This window comes from Canis lupus, chromosome 9 (genome assembly GCF_048164855.1).
Source record: "Canis lupus baileyi chromosome 9, mCanLup2.hap1, whole genome shotgun sequence".
NCBI lineage: Eukaryota > Metazoa > Chordata > Mammalia > Carnivora > Canidae > Canis > Canis lupus.
In genome coordinates, this window is record NC_132846.1 from 37258302 (window position 1) to 37278046 (window position 19745).

General features: G+C 36.0%; 1 protein-coding gene and 1 non-coding gene across 7 annotated transcripts in view; one reads left to right on the plus strand and one right to left on the minus strand.

Annotated features, from left to right (window-relative positions):
- Positions 1–19745, plus strand: part of MNAT1 (MNAT1 component of CDK activating kinase) — a 189281-nt gene that overhangs the window by 23712 nt on the left and 145824 nt on the right. For 3 of the 6 annotated variants that reach the window (XM_072838837.1, XM_072838841.1, XM_072838839.1), the window contains exon 2: positions 10317–10373. The exons of the other annotated variants lie outside the window; for them this stretch is intronic. In XM_072838837.1, coding sequence (XP_072694938.1) covers positions 10317–10373 — 57 coding nt within the window. The remainder of the gene's footprint in view (positions 1–10316; positions 10374–19745) is intronic. 6 annotated transcript variants of the gene reach the window in all.
- Positions 15749–15852, minus strand: LOC140640826 (U6 spliceosomal RNA). Its single transcript, XR_012037446.1, has one exon. It is a non-coding gene; the product is annotated as a U6 spliceosomal RNA (small nuclear RNA).

Below are 19745 nucleotides of genomic sequence, written 5' to 3' on the forward strand. Positions count from 1 at the left end.
CTAATGGCTTAGAAGGTAGTTTCTTTTGTTATATCTGGAAGAATTAATGTCTAAAATTGAAAACTCACACTGATCAATTAATTTCTTACTCTCATTTAGCTCTTTCCTCAGTTTTTGGTTATTATTCTAATTTATATCCAGTTATAGACTATATTCAAGCCAGTATGAAAATTTTATCCAAATACACTTCCAAATTTTGCAGTATTTTTCTGCATTTGTTTCTTTACTGTCTACACACACATACACACACACAAACGTAATAGACGGACATTTTCTTTTTTTTTTTTTCTTTTTTTTTTTTTTTTAGACTGACATTTTCTGATGGTCAATTGAGATATGACATTGAAATGCAGTGTTGGGAGGAGGGACTCTTGGGTGGCTGCAGTTAGTTAAGCGTCTGACATTTGATCTCACCTCAGGTCTTGATCTCAAGGTCATGAGTTTGAGCCCCATATTAGGCTCTACACTGGGTGTTTAGCCTGCTTAAAAAAAAGGTAATGCATTATTCTATTTTGAAAAACATTTTTTTTAACAGATTTTATTTATTTATTTCACAGAGAGAGAGTGAGAGAGCATACATAAGCAAGGGGTGCAGCAGGCAGAGGGAGAGGGAGAAGCAGGCTCCCTGCTTGGCAGACACAAGGCTCGATCCCAGGACCCTGGAAGGCAGATGCTTAACCAACTGAGCCTCCCAGGTGCCCCTTGAAAAAAATTGTTTTTTGTAGATTTTTAAAAATTTATTTATTCGTGAGAGACATGGGGAGAGAGAGAAAGAGAGACAGAGAGAGGGGAAGACACAGGCAGAGGGAGGAGCAGGCTCCATGCAGGGAGCCTGATGTGGGACTTAATCTCAAGACTCCAGGATCACGCCCTGGGCTGAAGGCAGCGCTAAACTGCTGAGCCACCAGGCTGCCCTTGAAAATTTTTTTAGAAGATTTTATTTTTAAGTGATCTCTACACTGCAATGCAGGGCTCGAACTCACAACCCTAGCCAGGTAGCCCTGAAAATATTTTTAATAGACGGTCCCTAAACATTTGACCCAAACAGCAGCCATAAGTTTAGGGTTTTAGGTCAAGATTTTATTTTTTCCTAGAATATGACTCTCATGTTATTTTTAGATTATGTCAGAAAAATATAGGAGACAAACTGTAATTTGATTTCATTTCATACTTGCAAAATATTTACATACTTGTTATCTTAGAAATTTTGGTTATGAGTCATAGAGCTTCTCGTTCTATTCTCAATCCCAGACTATACTGAGAAAAAAGTAAGGGACAGATCATATGAAATAGAAGCTGTTCATGCATTCCTTGGGTTTTAGATTTTTTTCACCCTTCTTCCAGGCAGTGCTCTTTGGTGCTTATTTCAAACTTTCTGTTCTTTTAGCACTTACTCCTAGTAGTGTTGATGATACAAAGTTGAATATGAGGTAATCTTTGCCCAGATGTCTCACAGTTATGTATAGAAGGTAGACAAATAAAATGTTACAATACAGTTCAATAATTGTTATGATAAGTGTTGTTGGAGTCATCTGAGGAGCATAATTTAGATAGTAGGGTGTGGGGAGTATAGTGGCGCCAACAATTATACCAGAGGATCCAAGTCTAAATGTGGAAGTCATTTTTGATTTATGTTCGTGGCTTATATCCAGATGTCACCAAGTCTTGCCCATATTGTCCCTAAATAACTTTTTTTTAAAAAAGATTTTATTTATTTGAGAGAGGGAGAGAGAACACGCAGTGTGGTGGGGTGGGGGGGGGGAGAGAGAGAGAGAGAGAGAGAGAGAGAGAGAGAAATATCTCGAGAGAGATCGAAGGAGAGAGAAGCAGATTCCCTACTGAGCACGAAGCTGGATGCAGGGCTCTATTCCAGGACCTCCGGATCATGACCTGAGTTGAAGGCAGATGCTTCACTTACTGAGCCACCCAGGTGCTCTCCCCCCAAATAAGTTTTAAATCATAGGTTTTATAATCATTCTATGAGTTTTAAAGGTTTTTTTTTTTTTACACTTGTAAGAGCAATTTCTACTTTTTTTTTTTAAAAATATTTTAAAAAATTTATTCATGAGAGATACAGAGAGAGAGGGAGACACACAGGCAGAGGGAGAAGCAGGGTCCTTGCAGGGATCCCAATGTGGGACTTGATCTTAGGAACCCAGGATCATGTCTTCAGCAAAAGGCAGATGCTCAACCACTGAGCCACCCAGGCGCCCCGCAATTTCTACTTTTTAGGTATTTTATTCTAATAGGGGAATATATTCTCATGTGGATGTAAGTCCTCTAATTAGATTTTATTTAAATAATAGAAAATTGTAACCAGTTTGGATAGGCAGAAGAAAAATGAAACTGAAATGTGAAAGACTAAAGTTGCATACAGCTTTTGTGCAGTTAGATAATACATGTATTCCGAGTGGGTAATACAGGTATATACCTTAATGAAATCATATGGTCATATTAATTTGAAATTTGCATAAATGTGGCATCATAGTATACTCTAACCTTGCATTTTTCAATTAGTGGTAGATCCTGAGTATTAGTGTATATGACTTTACCTCCTTTTTAACACTTAATTTGTATGGATGTTTCTCCTATTGATGAGTATTTAGAAATATGAAATTTTCATAGCTTTCTAAATTGTTTTTTAATAAGCTGTGCCATTTAATTCCCTTCAATGGTATATAACAGTGCCTGTTTCCCAATACACTTTCACAACACTGAGGATATCATAAAGGCTATATTGATTTTATATCTGTTGCTGTCACACCTATTGCGTTTTACATTTGTATTGATCAGTAGGTATCCAATATGATTGTAAGAATACAGAAAAAAAGTATTTTTTTCTTGATGTTAATGCTTTAAGCAAGTGCATAGTGTCAAATTATAGTTTAAAATCATTTAATTTTCTGAGTAATAAAAGTCTGAAAGAACATTTAGAAATACAGTTGTATGAAATGGCTATTGTTTGTAAGCACCTTATCCACCTCTTATTTTTGTAAAAGAGTCATATTACAGTTAGTATGGGATCTGTTCTTTGAGCAGCTGGAAGGCAGGACAAGGAAAAATCATTCTCCTCTTGTCTGGTAAAAAGTACATTGTGCCCTCTGGTACCAGACTTGGGTTTTTTTTTTCAAAGGATAATGGATTCCACACAGGTGAGTCAGTCTTTTGTGTTCTTACCAGGTGCATTATTGGTTTTCATGATGGCAGTCTAGATGTTCTCATTCAGCAGTAGTGTTAGCAAATTCTCCAAAAGAGCACAAAAAAGAAAACCAGAGATTCTCTCATTTTGAGTACAAGAAATGAATTTCCTAAACTTTTTGGCCATTGTACTTTTTCTTGCTAGGTATTTGTGAACTGTGACTCCTTTGAAAAATGTATGTAATATATGTCCCTCCTGTCCGTCCGTCCTTCCTTCCTTCCTTCCACCCTTCCTCCCCCTTCCTCCCCCTTCTTCCCCCTTCCTCCCTTCCTCCCTTCCATCCAATTTAGAACATGAAGCAAAGTGTGTTGACCTACAAGTTCTTTTACTTGCCCATAAACTGGGTTAAGGTAGAGGGGGAAGGATCCCTTGTTACAGAAGGTTATCCGTGTCCCAGGTTCTAGGAATAGGCAAGATTAGATAGTCATCTGCGATTACCAATCATTTGCTATTCACTAGGGCCTCAAATGACAATACTAAAATAGTTGAGGAAAAGAAGTACTTGCTACCTTAAAGTTTGGAATTATCGTTTTTTCAGATTTGCAAGTTGTTTATTTTTCAATTGTTAGCATTAAGGTAGGAAGTTAAACTATCATAGCACTGAAGAGCCTATTTTATGTCCATGTTTAGTAAATATTTCAAACAGTTGCAGTGAAATGTTATTTAGGTTATATTTCTTTTTTGGTACATTTCTTTATAGGGTTATATTTTCCTTTTAAAGTTATGTTGCTTTCATTAAAAAAAATATTGAATACTACTAGGTGGCAAACATACTCATGGTTACAGAATGATACTATCTTTTGCCCTGGTTAATAGGTTTCTTCAGTTATTGAATATAACTGTAAAAGTTTTATGGGTTGCTTTTCCTTTCTTACGTCTTACTTTGTAAATAATAGTTTAAATATGTTTAACTTTTATTCGTGTGGGTTGGCAATTTTTAGTATATATAAATAAATGGCCTAATGGCTAATTGTGGGCTCAAACTGTCTAGATCTGTGAGTTGGTAAATTCTAATTCTGGTACTTTATATTTTGCAGCATTTTGTTTTTTTGTTTTTTTTCAAATTAAATATTCATATGTTCCTATGTTTTATTGTTTCTATTTTTTCTTCAGTTTTTCCCTTTATGTAAATCATCTACTTCTCATGTAGCAAATTGCTACCTCAGTTTGAGTCAGTGACTTGAAGTTTGTAGTGCATCAACTGGAAGACCATAATCTCTTCTTTCTTTTGGAAATCTCATGCTTAATTCTCAGGAGAAAAAAATCCTATAGAATTCTTTTGTGTAATTACTGTACTTTCTGGGTGAGTCTCATCTTTATGAGAAAATTTTTATTTAGTTCTTTACTCCAGTACTTTGTAATGGAATATAGTTTGTTTTAAATAGATTATCAAGAAAGTGAATGTGGACAGTATTTTAGTACATTCTCTGGTAAAATAGTTCTATGTTATGGTATTCTCTAAGGGGTTTTCTATCAGTTTTACTATGTTTCACTGAAAAATGTGACTATCATTTGGCTAGAAATTTGTACTGAGCTCTGGTATTGTATATAAGCAAAATAAAAAAAGAAAAGAAAACCTGTTTCTTCTAGCCCAGTTTGCAGTTTGGTTTATCAACTGCTGTATAAAGATTATTCTCATATATAAACTTTTTAAAGTAAAAAATAACATATAAATCATCTAGTACAGTTTCCTGCTTTTAATGGATGAGAGAATAGATTTTTCTTTTAATGCTTTTCTGGCACTGAAACTTTGCAAATTCAGGTTGGCCTCTTTCTCGGTTCAACTAATAAGTTAGTGAAATTGAAGAAAATAATATCTAAAGAATTGATTTATACAGTTCTTAGTGCTAATGAAATTTCTTAACTGAGGTTCAAATGGACACTGTTATCTTTATCACTCCTCTCTAATTGTATATTTATGGATGAAATGCCTATTGCTGCATTGCTAGTTTGTACTTAGTATTTTAGTGAATGCAATAGCTATAGCCACTGTCATTCTAAATGAATAAACAAAGAAGAATGGCTTATGCTTTTCCAGAATGTGCATATATGTTAATTTCTTAGGATCATAGACTGTTTACGTTGGAAGAGATCTTAACATCTAGTCCATGTTCCTATCTTACAGGTGAATAAACTAAGGTACAAAGTGGTGAACTGATTTGTCTAATCTTCCATGACCATAAAGTATTGTGTATATTTGCCTCCATTGTATTTTAGTAAAGTTAGAGACCTTAATGCTAACTGACTTCAGTTTTCATTTGGTTAAATTCCAGTTTATGAATGTGTTATATCATCTGCTTTCCTACTTAATGTCAGTTATCAAGCAGTGAAAACTCAGAATTCAAGGTGAGTAGTAATTGAGCAGAATCATTTCTGTAAACCTATCATTATCTGTAATTTAGAATTACAATGACCAGGAAGCAGTGTTAGTATAAGCATAGTTTAATACATCTGTATTAATCCACCTGGCAGAGTATAACATTTTAACATACCTTTTAGATCCACAGTGATGGAAAAAAATGATTAAATTGCTTATTGTCAAAACAAAGAACTGCTTTAGATATGGTCATTTAATAAGCTGTTTGCTTCATGTAAACTAGTTTTGCTTAAGCTTCAGAGATATAGTCACATGGATTTATCTTTCAATGACAGTTGTTTACTGTCTGGGTTTATGTTTAATGCAGGTGATGGTGACAGTTTGAGATTCTTGACTCATTGCCCAGCATGGAAAATGATTGGTTTTGTTGGGTATACACACTACTGTCTTTTAATGTTCACTTTTTAATGCAATTAAATCTGACTTGATTATTCTGTCTTTGTAGTGTTATGAAACTGTTATGATATTGTTGTAATCTACCTGTTCAGCTACTATACATGTGTACAATGAAAGGTTTATACATATATGGCACTTATTGCAGTATTGTAAAGTTCAAAAATAGAAAATAAACATCACATTTATACATTTTTATACACTTAAATTGTACAATATTGTCGTAGTCCTCTTTTTCTGGAAGATCTGTTTGTGTCAGTACATTCTTCCTTTTTCCTTGTTTATGATTTTATGTCTGCAATAACAGTGACCAATTGCTAAGGAAACCTCTCTTTTCTATTAATTAGATAGTGAAACTAATTGTCTTATGATATTGTACTGCATACTAGCTGCAAAATAGTCTTATAAATAAGGTAAAACTTACTGTAAATAGTTAATTGGCTATTTGGCTTTAGAACCTATACTTTAGCTTCTTGTTTTATGTTGAATTAATATTAGAATGTGAAGAGTACCTTAACTAAGGCATTAGAGTTGAACTAAAGAAAGTAGGGAGGATTTGAGACATGTTTAGGAGGTAGATTGAAAGGATTTGGTGGTTTGTTGGCTATGAAGGGAAGAAGGGGAGTAGTCTAGGATAATTCTCACATTTGGGATGTTGATGATTAGGTGAAGAATGGGGTTTTGAAGATTCAGTGAATTTCTTTCTGGAACAAGGCAGAGAATGTATCAGTAAATAAATAGGCAAATAACAAGTGGTAATAGCTGAAATATGGATTTTGGAATCTAGGTTGATTATGAAAGACATTGTAACTAGAGTTAGCTGAAGTTAGGAGAAAAAAGTATTGAAGTATTAGAGGTCTGAGTGTGATCAAGGAGAGCAGTGTAGTAATGAGGGATTGAAAGCTGGTAATTCAGGTTGTGACCAGAGTTTAGAATATATTTTATATTTTATTTTATTTTATTTTTATTTTTATTTTTATTTTTATTTTATTTGATGGAGAGTCAGAAAGTGCAAACGTGCAAGCAGGGGGAGCAGCAGGCAGAAGGATAGGGAGAAGTGGGCTCTGCAGGGAGCCCAAAGAGAGTTTAATCCCAGGATCCTGGGATCATGACCTGAGCTGAAGGCAGATGCCTAACAGGCTGAGCCAACCCAGGCGCCCCCAGAGTTTAGAATATGACTAAACAGGCAGATACTGCTGGAGAACTAGTGACAAGAAAGCCAAACAACACACACAAAAAAATTTGAGTAAAAATAGACCATTCTTAAAATTAAGATTTTGGAAAATAGAAGCATAGCCAGAGTAGTTTATTGCTGATGGTTTATATTTAAAGTTAAACTGGACCTAAAATCTTAACCCTCTAGCTCACCTAAGACATACTGTGCTGTGTTAAAAATTTTTGAGCTTTACCATATGATTGTGGTTTTAGTAGAGGTTGGATGTAACTTTCTTTTAAGTGTAAATACTTTTCTGCATCTATATAATTTAAACCTGCAATCTTAGAAATATGTGTATTTTCTTATACATATATATTATATATTAAATCTTAACATACAAAAGTAGAAATATAACTTGAAAAAATTTCTTTTTTAAAAAAAATTATTTATTTATTTATTTATTCACGAGAGACACACAGAGAGATGCAGAGACACAGGCAGAGGGAGAAGCAGGCTCCATGCAGGGAGCCTGATGTGGGACTTGAACCCAGGTCTCCAGGATCAGGCCCTGGGCTGAAGGTGGTGCTAAACCGGCTGGGCCACCGGGGCTGCCTGAAAAAAATTTTTAATTTTAATTTTTTTTTATTTTAAAGATTTTATTTATTTATTCTTGATAGTCACACAGAGAGAGACAGAGAGGCAGAGACACAGGCAGAGGGAGAAGCAGGCTCCATGCTGGGAGCCCGACGTGGGATTCGATACCGGGTCTCCAGGATCGCGCCCCGGGCCAAAGGCAGGCGCCAAACCTCTCTGCCACCCAGGGATCCCCGAAAAAAATTTTTTAAATGAGTCTCTTTCCAGTATTTACTTTTAGTTATATTCTAAGATGATGATTCGGTTAATGTAAAGGAATTCCAGGTGTTAAGTAATACAAACTAATCCCTTCTCCCCTTTCTGGGCACCCGTTTTGTTCTTCAAGATCTTTTTGAGAAACTTTCAGATATTGGACAAACAATAAATTACTGAACAGTTAATACCATTTGTTATATGACTATTTGGGTTTCCTTTTTGGGAGGTTTATTAACATAGTTTAATAATTTAATTATTAAAAACAAATGTATTGCGTAGATTTCTGTTAGAACTTTAAAACATTACAGTTGACATTTAAAACAAAAAAGAATAAATGTTCTTTAAGAAATAGTAAGTGTTTTCAGATAATATGGAGAGAGTGTAGGGAATTACAGTTCAATAATAAAAACTAATGTTTGTAGGTAAATCAAGTTTGAGAGTTTCTGTTTTAATAAGTTGTTAAGGTTCGGGTTCAGAGATCTGTTTCTCTTATAGTAAACATTTTTAATATAGGAACAGATCAGGGAAATGGTTTCCATATGCTTCTTGAGGTGTTAACAATGCACTTTGGATTGGGAATGCAATATAAACCTAAACTACATTCTGGAAGGTGAGTGGAGGAGCATTTCAATGGTAATATACAAGAAACCCTTGTGCTTTGTGGATTTGTTGTGACTTAGGGTTTTGTGAGTTTCTGGTACATGCAAATTACTCTCCCACAAACCTGGAGTCTAACACACCTTACTTTGGGCATCTTACAGCCTTAGTCTGGCCCAGTATTTTTTACTACAGTTCATCCACTTGTAATCTTTCTTGGATTAACTTATTTTTGGCAGAATTGTTTGGGGCCTAATCTCCGGGGCATAAAATATATAGAACAATGAAGATGGCTAGGTGAAAGGAAAAAAACAATCCAAGGATTAATTCATCTGTCTTCTGGGATTTCTAATGATCTTGGAGGCAAGAACAGTTAAGTTTTTGAATTTTGACTAACTTTATCCTGCTTAAAGTTGAATATATAGTATTAATGCCTGTTTATTAAGAGCTCTAAAATATATCCACTTAAAAATCGAATGGTTGTCCTTAATGGTATTTGTAATTTTGAAGAGTTGCATGTTTGATAATTTTCTTCTTGGTTGACTTTTGAAAATCTTGGTTGACCTTAAAAAAATTAAAAAAAAAAATGTTTTAAGTGATGTGATCCATAGAAACACACGGAAAAAATTCTAATGGGTTTTCTCTTAACAGGATTTTTTCTAATTTTTCTTTCAGGATAACAACAAAGTCTTTTAAGTGTAGGTAGGGCAAGAGAAGGATTAGAATAACCTAGGAAGGTTTTAAAAAGTACTATTACTCCTGTAGATATGCTTACTGTGTCCTAGGTATAGCACTGAATGCTCTTTATTCATTATCTCATTTAATCTTTATAATAAGTCTAATTGGTAGGTACTGTTAATATCCTCTTTTTATGGATGTGGGAATTGAAGCTTAGAGACTTTAAGTAACTTGCCTAAGGTAACAAAACTAGTAAATGGCTCAGCCTGGATTCATCTAGGTCTAATTGGTGACAAATCTGCTTCTAAATCACCATGCTGTAATTTACTTCCCACAAACTCCTTTTGTCTTTCTTTTCTGTATCAGAATGGAGGTCAATGGCGAGGCTGTGTACATTCAAAAAGTTATTCTAGTCCTGAAGGCTATAATGTTGAGTTTACATTAAAAAAAAAAGTTTTTTTTGGATACAAAAGTATGTGTATAACATGTTTAGCTTTATAAATAATAAACACCTGTATACTTATCACCTAGATTAAGAAATAGGTTATTATAAAAAAAAGTATATTATTGATAAGTTTGAAGACTTTGTCCTTTTTTAAAGTTCTTTAACTTTTAAAGATTTTAAATTAATTTTTAATTTTAAAAATTAAGAATTTTTAATTATTTTTTATTTTATTATTTAATTTTAATTTAAAAAATTTTTTTTAAAGTAAGCCTTATGACTCCTGTGGGGCTTGAACTCAAGACTCTGAGATCAAGAGTTGCACACTCTGGGATGAGCCAGCCAGGCACACCAGGTTTTTCATTTTAATTCCAGTATAGTTAATGTGCAGTGTTCTGTTAGTTTCTGGAATATAGTATTGTGATTCAGCAATTCCATACATTACTTAGTGTTCATCATGATGAGTGTACTCCTTAATCACTATCACCTATTTTACCCATTCCCCTACCATCTCCTCCCTGTTAACCATGTCCTTTCTTTAACATATTTCTTCCTTCTCCTATAGCGATGATTGCTGCCTTGAATTTTGTGTTAATCATTCTTCCTTTTTTTCTTTTCTTTGTAGATTTACTGCATATTGCTGGATCTCTAAGCAGTATATTATTTTAGTTTTGAATTTTATGTAAGTGTATGTATTATATATATGTTCTTAAAAAATTTTTTTTTGTGGTAAAAAATAACACTAAATTGCCATCTTAACCATTGTTAAGTATAGTTTAGTAGTGTTAAGTATGTTCACATTGGTGTACTAGAGATTTCCAGAACTTTTTCATCTTGTAAAACTGGAACTCTTAAAGCCATCGACATTCAATTCTCACTTCCCCCACCTCCCACCTCCCACCCTTTACAGACACCTTTCTATTTCCTGTTTTTCTAATTTTTAGTACTTTCAATACTTTATATAAAGTGGAATCAAACAGTATTTGTTCTTTTGTGACTAGTTTATTTCACTTAGCATAATGTCCTCAAGGTTTACCTGTTTTTAAGGCTGAGTCCCATGTATAAACCAGATTTGTTTATCCATTCAACCAGTGGTAGACATTTAGGTAGTTTCCATATTTTGGTTATTGTGAATAATGCTGCAATTAACATGGTGGTGCAGATATCTCTTTGAGATTCTGATTTTAATTCTTTTGAATATATATATTGTGCCCAAGATTGCGAATCCGAGAAACCGCCAAGGAGCCGACACCGATGCAATCACACGAGGGTTTATTTACAAGCTCGAGCCTGGGTCCAAGTATACCCGACGCAGTGGAGCAGGGACTTGGACCCCGAGACTAAGAGGTTTAGCAACTTTATAGGGGCCAGTGGCCAATGGGATACGCAGAAAGTTGCACAGTCATGCTGGTCTGCTGAGCCGGATTTCCGGTTTAGGGTGCGTCCTGGTCTTTGATTAGGGCGGGGCAGTGCCCTAGGTAATAAGCAGGTCAGCACAAGGGGGATGCAGCCCAAAATAGAGTCAGTCCTGCTCTGCTTGTCCAGGTGTAGGGGATTTTGTTAAATTTCCTGGGTCCCACATATATATCCAGAAATGGGATTGCTCGCTCATATATTCATTTTTCATTTTTTTGAGGAACTCCATATTGTTTTCCATAGTGACTGCACCATTTTACACCTCTACTAGCAGTGTACAAGAGTTCCAATTTATGTATGTGTTCTTTTTCAAGTTTTTTCAGCATTGTGTTTTTGAGTTGTAGTTTTGAGATTCATCCATGTTGATATATATTGTTGGAATATGTTCATTTTCACTACTGTATGGTATTCCACTGTGTTGTGACTATGCTATATTGCATTTTGTTTTTCCCATTCTGTTAATGGACATATGGGTTGTTTCCAAATTTATTTTTGCCATGGGAAATACTTCCATAACATTTTTGTACTTGTCTCCTGTGTGTACATGGTTAGGATTTCTCTAGGATATACCTAGATTAGAATTGTTGGGTCATAAGGCATGTGCATGTTTAATTTTACTGGGAATTGCCAAATAGTTCTCCAAAGAATTTGTACAGTTTACCCAGGATCGAATCCCACGTCCGGCTCCCGGTGCATGGAGCCTGCTTCTCCCTCTGCCTATGTCTCTGCCTCTCTCTCTCTCTCTCTGTGTGACTATCATAAATAAATAAAAATTAAAAAAAATAAAACTTGGTTTTTAGTTATATTACTGGAAGGTTTATTTTCCCTTGTTGAACACTTGTTTAGATGAATTAGCATATTTTTAAATGACTTAATGCTACTTTTGATTATATGTGTTTTATAAAGGTATGATCAATAGGTAATTTTAAGATCAAAAGCTAGATATTTATTTATTTAAAAGATTTAGTTTATTTGTTAAGAGGGAGCAGGAGGAGAGAGAGAGCAGGAGGAGAGGGAGGAGGAGGAGAGGGAGAAGCAGACTGCCCTCTGAGCAGGGAGCCCGATGCTGGACTTGATCCCAGGGACCCCAAGATCATGAGCTGAAGGCAGATGCTTAAACCGCTGAGCCACTCAGGTGCCCCCAAAGCTAGATATTTAGATCAGAAACTCTGATTGCATTATTCGTTTCATCACAGAGATAAGCTCATTTTATGTTGATCACAAGTCAGACAGTCTCATGGGTCTAAAAGTAAAAAGCCAACCTGGTGGTTCTTGGTTGTATTCCAGTGCAGTATGTGGAGTGCCAGAGTCCCTGGTAGAAATGAAGAGTAATTCCAAGGCTCTGGGTGACTATATAAACAAATGAGGAGAGGAAGGCAAAGTCTAGGAGCTATTGCTGTTGTTGTTTATTTTAATTTTAATTAAAAAATTTATTTATTTATTTATTTATTTGTGAGCGACCCAGAGAGAGAGAGGCAGAGACACAGGCAGAGGGAGATGCAGGCTCCATGCAGGGAGCCTGATGTGGGACTCGACCCCAGAACTCCGGGATCATGCCATGAGCCAAAGGCAGATGCTCAACCGCTGAGCCACCCAGGCATCCCTGTTTTTTTTTTTTTTTTTTTTTTTTTAAGATTTTATTCATTTATTTGACAGCAAGAGAGCGTCAGTGTGCACACACAAGCAGGGAGAAGGGCAGGCAAAGGGAGAGGGAGAAGCAGGCTCCCTGCTCAATTTGGGGCTCTATTCCAGGACCTTGGGATGATGACCTGAGCTAAATAGCAGACGCTCAACCAACTGAGCCATCTAGGCGCCCCAGTGCTGGGAAAATTTATGATCATTTCTATATCAGTAGTTTTTTGTTTATAGCTAGTTGTATGGTCTGTTGTTGTGCCATTAAAGTGTTCAGTTGAAAAAAGGTACATTAAGAATGTATGTTATCTACAGAGGCATATTCTGGTGGGGAGATTAGGATGAGAAACAAAGTAAACTTCCTAAGTGTAACATCCATGCAAATGGGTAGATGATTGATTGTGCCTAGTCTGCTGAATTTAATGAGGTGGGTTAGGACTATACTAAAAGAAATTTGAGAGTTCATTTTTTTGGCAATAGCCCAAGGATTGCACACAGGCCTCAGGGTCTTTGCTGAACCTAAACTGATACTGAATTTGTTTGGATTCTTTATAAGATCCTTATTCACTAGTCAGCCCAGTTTCTGCTTCATGGTCATTCTACCCACTTTCAGTGATTTAGTTTTGGCTGCAAATCTTTTTTTTTTTAAAGATTTATTTATTCATTTGAGAGAGTGCATGCAAGCACATGTGGGCCAGGGAGTGGGGGAGAGGGGCAGAGGATGAGGGAGAGTATCTTAAGGAGACTCCCTTGTGAGCTTGAAGCCTGATGCAGGAGTTTGGTCTCATGACGCTGAGATCATTACTTGAGCCAAAATCAAGAGTCAGATGCATAAATGACTGAGCCACCCAGGCACCCCTTGGTTGCAAATCTATGAAAGATTATTTGCCACAGGGTGTGAATTGACATTGAAACCTGGGGACTTGAAGTGCAATTTCCATCTCTTGTAAGAAAGAGTGTATGAGAGTTGGATAGTTATAAATGGAATCTTGGCCCAGATCTAGCTCACAGTGGGTCTGTGTTCTTACCTTAGAATCATTTCCTTGGTTTCCAGATGTGTAGAGTGAGCTTACATAGTATTTGGCAAAACTTTCATATTGGTTTCTCGACTGATGGGATAAGGATTGTCATATTTGGAGAAGGTCAAATGGAAGTCTCAAAAAACTGTATACCGACCCACCCTCCATCCTGGGAGGGGCAACATAGGATTAGGATATATTCAGATTTGCCTTTTCTTGCTTTTAGGGCCACGGCTGGCACCACTATCTAAGGACTTAACATAGTATTTAACCTACCAGTATGGTATTTTGAATAACGTTATTTCTTACCAACAGTCCTACTTTATGGGAAAGGATATATGACAGTCACCAAAGTTGGTGAATCTATTGGTCCTAATTCATACTGCTCCACTCATACTACTCTAGATTGATAGCAGCAGTTGTAATGGGCTCATAAAGATACAATTGAAGTGCCAGATTGAATGTGATTACTCCACAAGGATGGGCACCATTCTTCAGGATGCTTTCTGTACTGTAAATATTCGACCAAATGGATATGACCATTGTGTATTCCCTGTAGGTAAAATACGTGAGTCCTAGAACCCAAGGGTAGAAGTAAGAGTGGCTTCTCTTACTATTGTACCCACTAATTACTTAGGGAATTTGTACTTTCCATCCATTGTAGGTCCTTGTTTTCAGAGTTGGAAATGTCCCACTAGGGAAAACAGTAAGAACTCCATTAGTCTTTATTTTTTTTAAAAAGTTTATTTATTTATTTGAGAGAGAGCATGAGTGGAGGGGTAGGGAGGCAGCAGAGGGAGAGGAGAAGCAGGCTCCCTGCTGAGCAGGGATTTTTCCCCATGAGGGGCTCGATTGCAGGACCCTGGGATCATGACCTGAGCTGAAGGCAGACACTTAACCAACTGAGCCACCCAGGCACCCCTCCATTAGACTTTAACCCATATCTGTTGTATAGTTATTTTGGATCCTTGGATGAAAAAGATACCAGGGAAGAAAAGGAGTCACCATTCTGGCAAGAGTAATTGATTCTGATCATCAGCACAGTAAGGCAGGGTTAAGTACGTCTGGCATTCAAGGGATCCACTGGGATGCCTCTTGGTGCTCCCAATTCCATTATTATAGTAAATGTGTAACTACAGCGGGCACAACCTAAACAGAGCATGGTAACCAAGGGATCAGCTCTCTCAAGATATAAGGGTCTGGGTTTCCTTGCTAGATCAGCAGATGCTAGTGGAGAGTGAGGGGAAACTCGAATGGGATGATTCCAATTATGGCCAGGAAATCAATGGCAGCATCGGGGCTGCAGTTTGTCCCTTTTTCTAGGAAGTTTTCCGTGGAAATAACATAAATAGAATTATATTTTTTTAAAAAATTTGTTTTATTTATTCATGAGAGACACAGAAAGAGAGAGGCAGAGAGAGAAGCAGACTCCACACAGGGAGCGCAATATGGGACTTGATCTGGGAACTCCGGGATCATGCCCTGAGCTGAAGGCAGATGCTCAACTGCTGAGCCACCCAGGTGCCTCATAACTAGAATTCTTATCTAAGAAGCAAGTGGATTTGCATGATATAATTTGCCCGTTCGTCTGATCTACTCATTTTCTGTAGCATTGTTTGTGTTATTGATTTATAAAACCTCTTTGTATAATCTTAATATTATCTTGTATGTATGATGAGAAAGTAACTTCCTCACTGTGGTGAGTCTTTTAGTAGTATTGTGCCCCTGTCCCCATATAGAAAATTTTAATATATATATTTTTAAGATTTTATTTATTTATTTATGAGAGAGACACACACAGAGAGAGAGGCAGAGACACAGGAGGAGGGAGAAGCAGGCTCCATGCTGGGAGCCCGACATGGGACTCGATCCCGGGACTCCAGGATCGTGCCCTGGTCCAAAGGCAAGCGCTAAACCGCTGAGCCACCCAGGGATCCCCTCATCTTATAATTTCTTGAATTTAAAGTTTGCTCTTTCATGTTTCGATCATTTATTCATACAGAATTTCTTTTTGCGTGTCATCCTTGCGCAGGGGCCATGCTAATCTTCTCTGTATCGTTCCAATTTTAGTATATGTGCTGCCGAAGCGAGCACCATACAGAATTTCTTTTTGTGTATAGTGTAAGAGATAGGGATCTAGCTCTACCCTTTTCATCTAGCAAGCCAGTGGTGTCCCAACCATTTATTGAGTTGTCATTCCTTTTCACATTCACTGGTACTACTACTACTTTCCTATGCCAGATTCCCAGATATATATGTAATATATTTTTTTTATATCCTCTCTTTTTTAACTGAAGTATATTTGATTCTTTTTTAAAAAAATTTTTTTAAAAGATTTTTTGCTTATTTATTTCTAGAGACACAGAGAGAGAGAAAGAAAGAGAGGCAGAGACATAGGCAGAGGGAGAAGCAGGCTCCATGCAGGGAGCCCGACGTGGGACTCGACCCCCGGATCTCCAGGATCATGCCCTGGGCTGCAGGCGGTGCTAAACCGCTGTGCCACCTGGGCTGCCCATATATTTGATTCTTAAAGTGTGCTGTTAGTGTTAGTGGTACATGAATCTATAGACATCTTTCTCGGATGTCAATTTTTACCTAAAGAATATGAAAAAATTTTGAGTAATTGAATTACTAGTAATTATTTAAGATGTTTTTCAGTGAAAATAAATAGAATTGTATTAGGGAGATAAACTGTGAACATTTATGAATTTTTAAGATAAAATATGGTAATTTGAAGAAATGTTGACCTTGTGGAGGACCATTTGTAGCTGTGTCCCGTCTTCCAAGAGATAACATTCTTTTCTGCCATTTGATAGTACTTTGGTAGGAAGGGTGAGAGAGACTGCCTTACATGCTTACATGAACTCTTTTTTTCCCCCCCTCAAAGTGTTCTGTTTATTAATCTGTGTATAAATTGTGAATGTTGATACCTTTGTTCTTGCTGTGATTTCTGCCTGGAATGTTATCCTTCCTTTGTACTTCAGAGTCATCAATCTTTTCAAGTTCCATCTCTGTTCAGCCTGTTTCCTGAGTCTTTTACTATTGGTAATCCTTGATACTGACTTTTGGTCCTTATTAGCTATTCCTTGCATTAAGTACTAGTTTTTATTTTATTTTATTTTATTTTATTTTATTTTATTATATTTTATTTTATTATTTTATTTTATTTTATTTTATTTTATTTTATTTTATTTTATTTTATATGTGGCAAATGCTGGATTTATCATTTAAGGAAATGCATTCTAGAATAAGAAAAATCAGTGGCTTGATCTTAGGGTATGTAGGTAGTTTTCACAGTGCTTTCACATATGTCTCTTATTTGAATAGCATTTCTGGGGAAGAGTTAATTTAGAAATTATTGCTTTTATGAGTAAGGTAATTGAAGACAGTTTGGTTTTGAAAGATCATTTAGGGGGATTCCTGGGTGGCTCAGCGGTTTAGTGCCTGCCTTCAGCCCAGGGCGTGATCTTGGAGTCCCGGGATGCAGTCCCACATCGGGCTTCCTGCATGGAGCCTGCTTCTCCCTCTGCCTGTGTCTCTGCCTTTCTCTCTCTCTCTGTGTCTGTCATGAATTGAAAAAAAAAAAAAAAAAGATCATTTAGATAGTATAGTATATTATTTTAGATGCTTTTGTTTGTACATATAGGTAACTCAACTCAAACTATCTTAGAGAATTTATTGAGCTATTACTGAAAAGTATAGCCATAGATAAGGCTTGATCCAATAGCTCAATAATGTAACCATTATTTTGTTTTCATTCTATATTTTGGCTTTTGTTTTCACGGTGCTAAGTTTGCATCTAGATAAACAAAATGGTCCTTTCTCTTATGGGCATAGAGGGAATAATAGGAACCCAAAGAATAAGAAAGCACTAATTTGAAAGGATATTTGCCCCTATGTTTATTGCAGCATTGTTTACAGTAGCCAAATTGTGGAAGCAGCCCAAGTGTCCATTGATAGATGAATAAAGAAGATGTTGTACACATACATGCATGTGTATTTGCACACATACACAGGAATATTACTCAGCCATAAAAAAGAATGAAATCTTGGCATTTGCAATAACATGGGTGGAGCTGGAGAGTATAATGTTAAACAAACTAAGTCAGAGAAAGACAAATACTACATGATTTCATTTATATGTAGAATTTAAGAACCAAAACAAATGAACAAAGGAAAGAGAAGAGAGAGAGGGTGAGAGAGAGAAACCAAAAAACAAATTCTTAATTATAGAGAACAGAGGGTTACCAGAGGAAAGGTGGGTAGGGGTATGGTGAAATAGGTGAAGGGGATTAAGAGTACACTTATCTTCATGAACACTGAGTAATATATATATAATTGTTGAATCACTATATTGTATACCTGAAACTAATTTAACACTGTATATTAACTATATTGGAATTGAAATTAAAAAGAAAAATAAAAGGAATGATAAGCTTTTTTTCCTGCTTTTTTCCTCTCCTCATATTTCATTGGGGTATATTGGGTTGCTTGCTTATCTTCAACCAACGATACTACTGTTAAAGAGGATGGCATTCACTGATTGGATTAAGCCAGAGTGACCACCTCTTGATTTAGGAGTGAGATCAAACTTATTCACATTGTGTGACTAGGATATTCATAGTCATATTAGTTTATAAAAGGAGGTTTGCCTTAATGACTGGGGAAGTACACAAAGGATGTCCCCCCACCTCTGCAGCAAGCTAATGTTAAAGGTTTCATTGTTGAAATGATAAATGAATACGGAAAACTTGACCTTATACTACAAATATAAAAGTTCACTTTCTAAGTTTTTTTTTAATTGATGTGAAATTCATACTACATAACATTAACCATTGTAAAGTGAGCAATTCAGTGTCATTTTGTACATTTAAAATGTTGTGCAACCACCACCTTTATCTCCTTCTGAAACATTTTGATCACTACAAAAGAAAACCCTATACCCATTAAGCAGTTGCTCCTCATTTTCCCCTCCTTCTTAGTACCTGGTAACCACTAATCTGTTTTCTGTCTCTATGGATTTACCTAATCTGGATATTTTACATAAATGGGATCGTATAGTAGATGACCTTTTGTGTCTGCCACATTGCATTTAGCATGTTTTCAAGGTTCATCCAAATTGTAGCATGTATCAATACTTCATTCTTTTTTATAGTTGAATAATTCCATTGTATGTATATACCACAATTTGTTTCTCCATTCATATGGTGGGACATCTGTGTTCTTTCCTCCTTTAGGTTATTGTCAGTACTGCTACCACAAACATGTTTGTAGTTGCATTTATTTGAGTACCTATTTTTAGTCCTTTTGAGTATATACCGAGGAGTGGATGGAATTGCTGGGGCACATGGTAACTCTATACTTAACTTTTTGAGGACCCATCAGATGTTTTCCACAGTATCTGAACCATCTTTCATTCCTACCAACAGTGTATGAAGGTTCCAGTTTCTCCATATCTTCAGCAATATTTATTACTGTTCTTTTCTTTTTCCTTCTTCTTTTTTTAAATAGCCATCCTAGTGGATGTGAAGGGACATTGCATTGTAGTTTTAATTTGCATTTCACTAATGTCTAATGATGTCTAGAATCTTTTCATGTTTTTGTTGGGCATTTGTTTATCTTTTTTGGAGAAATTTCTGTTCATGTCTTTGTTCATTTTTAATTGGATTTTCTTTTTATTGAGCTGTGATAGTTTTTTATTATGTTCTTGATACTAGACGCTTATCAGATATATGATATGCAGATATTTTTCCCATTCTGTAGGTTGTCTTTTCACTTTTTTGATAATGTCCTTTGATGCACTAGATTTTTAAATTTTAATGAAGTCCAGTATATCTTATTTTTTTCTTTCATGCTTTTTTCATGCCTGCGTTCATGCTTTTGGTGTCCTATCTAAGAATCCATTGCCACATCCAAAGTCATGAAGCCTTTCTCCTAAGTTTTCTTCTAAGAGTTTTTCTTCCATGAGTTTATCTGTGATATTTAGG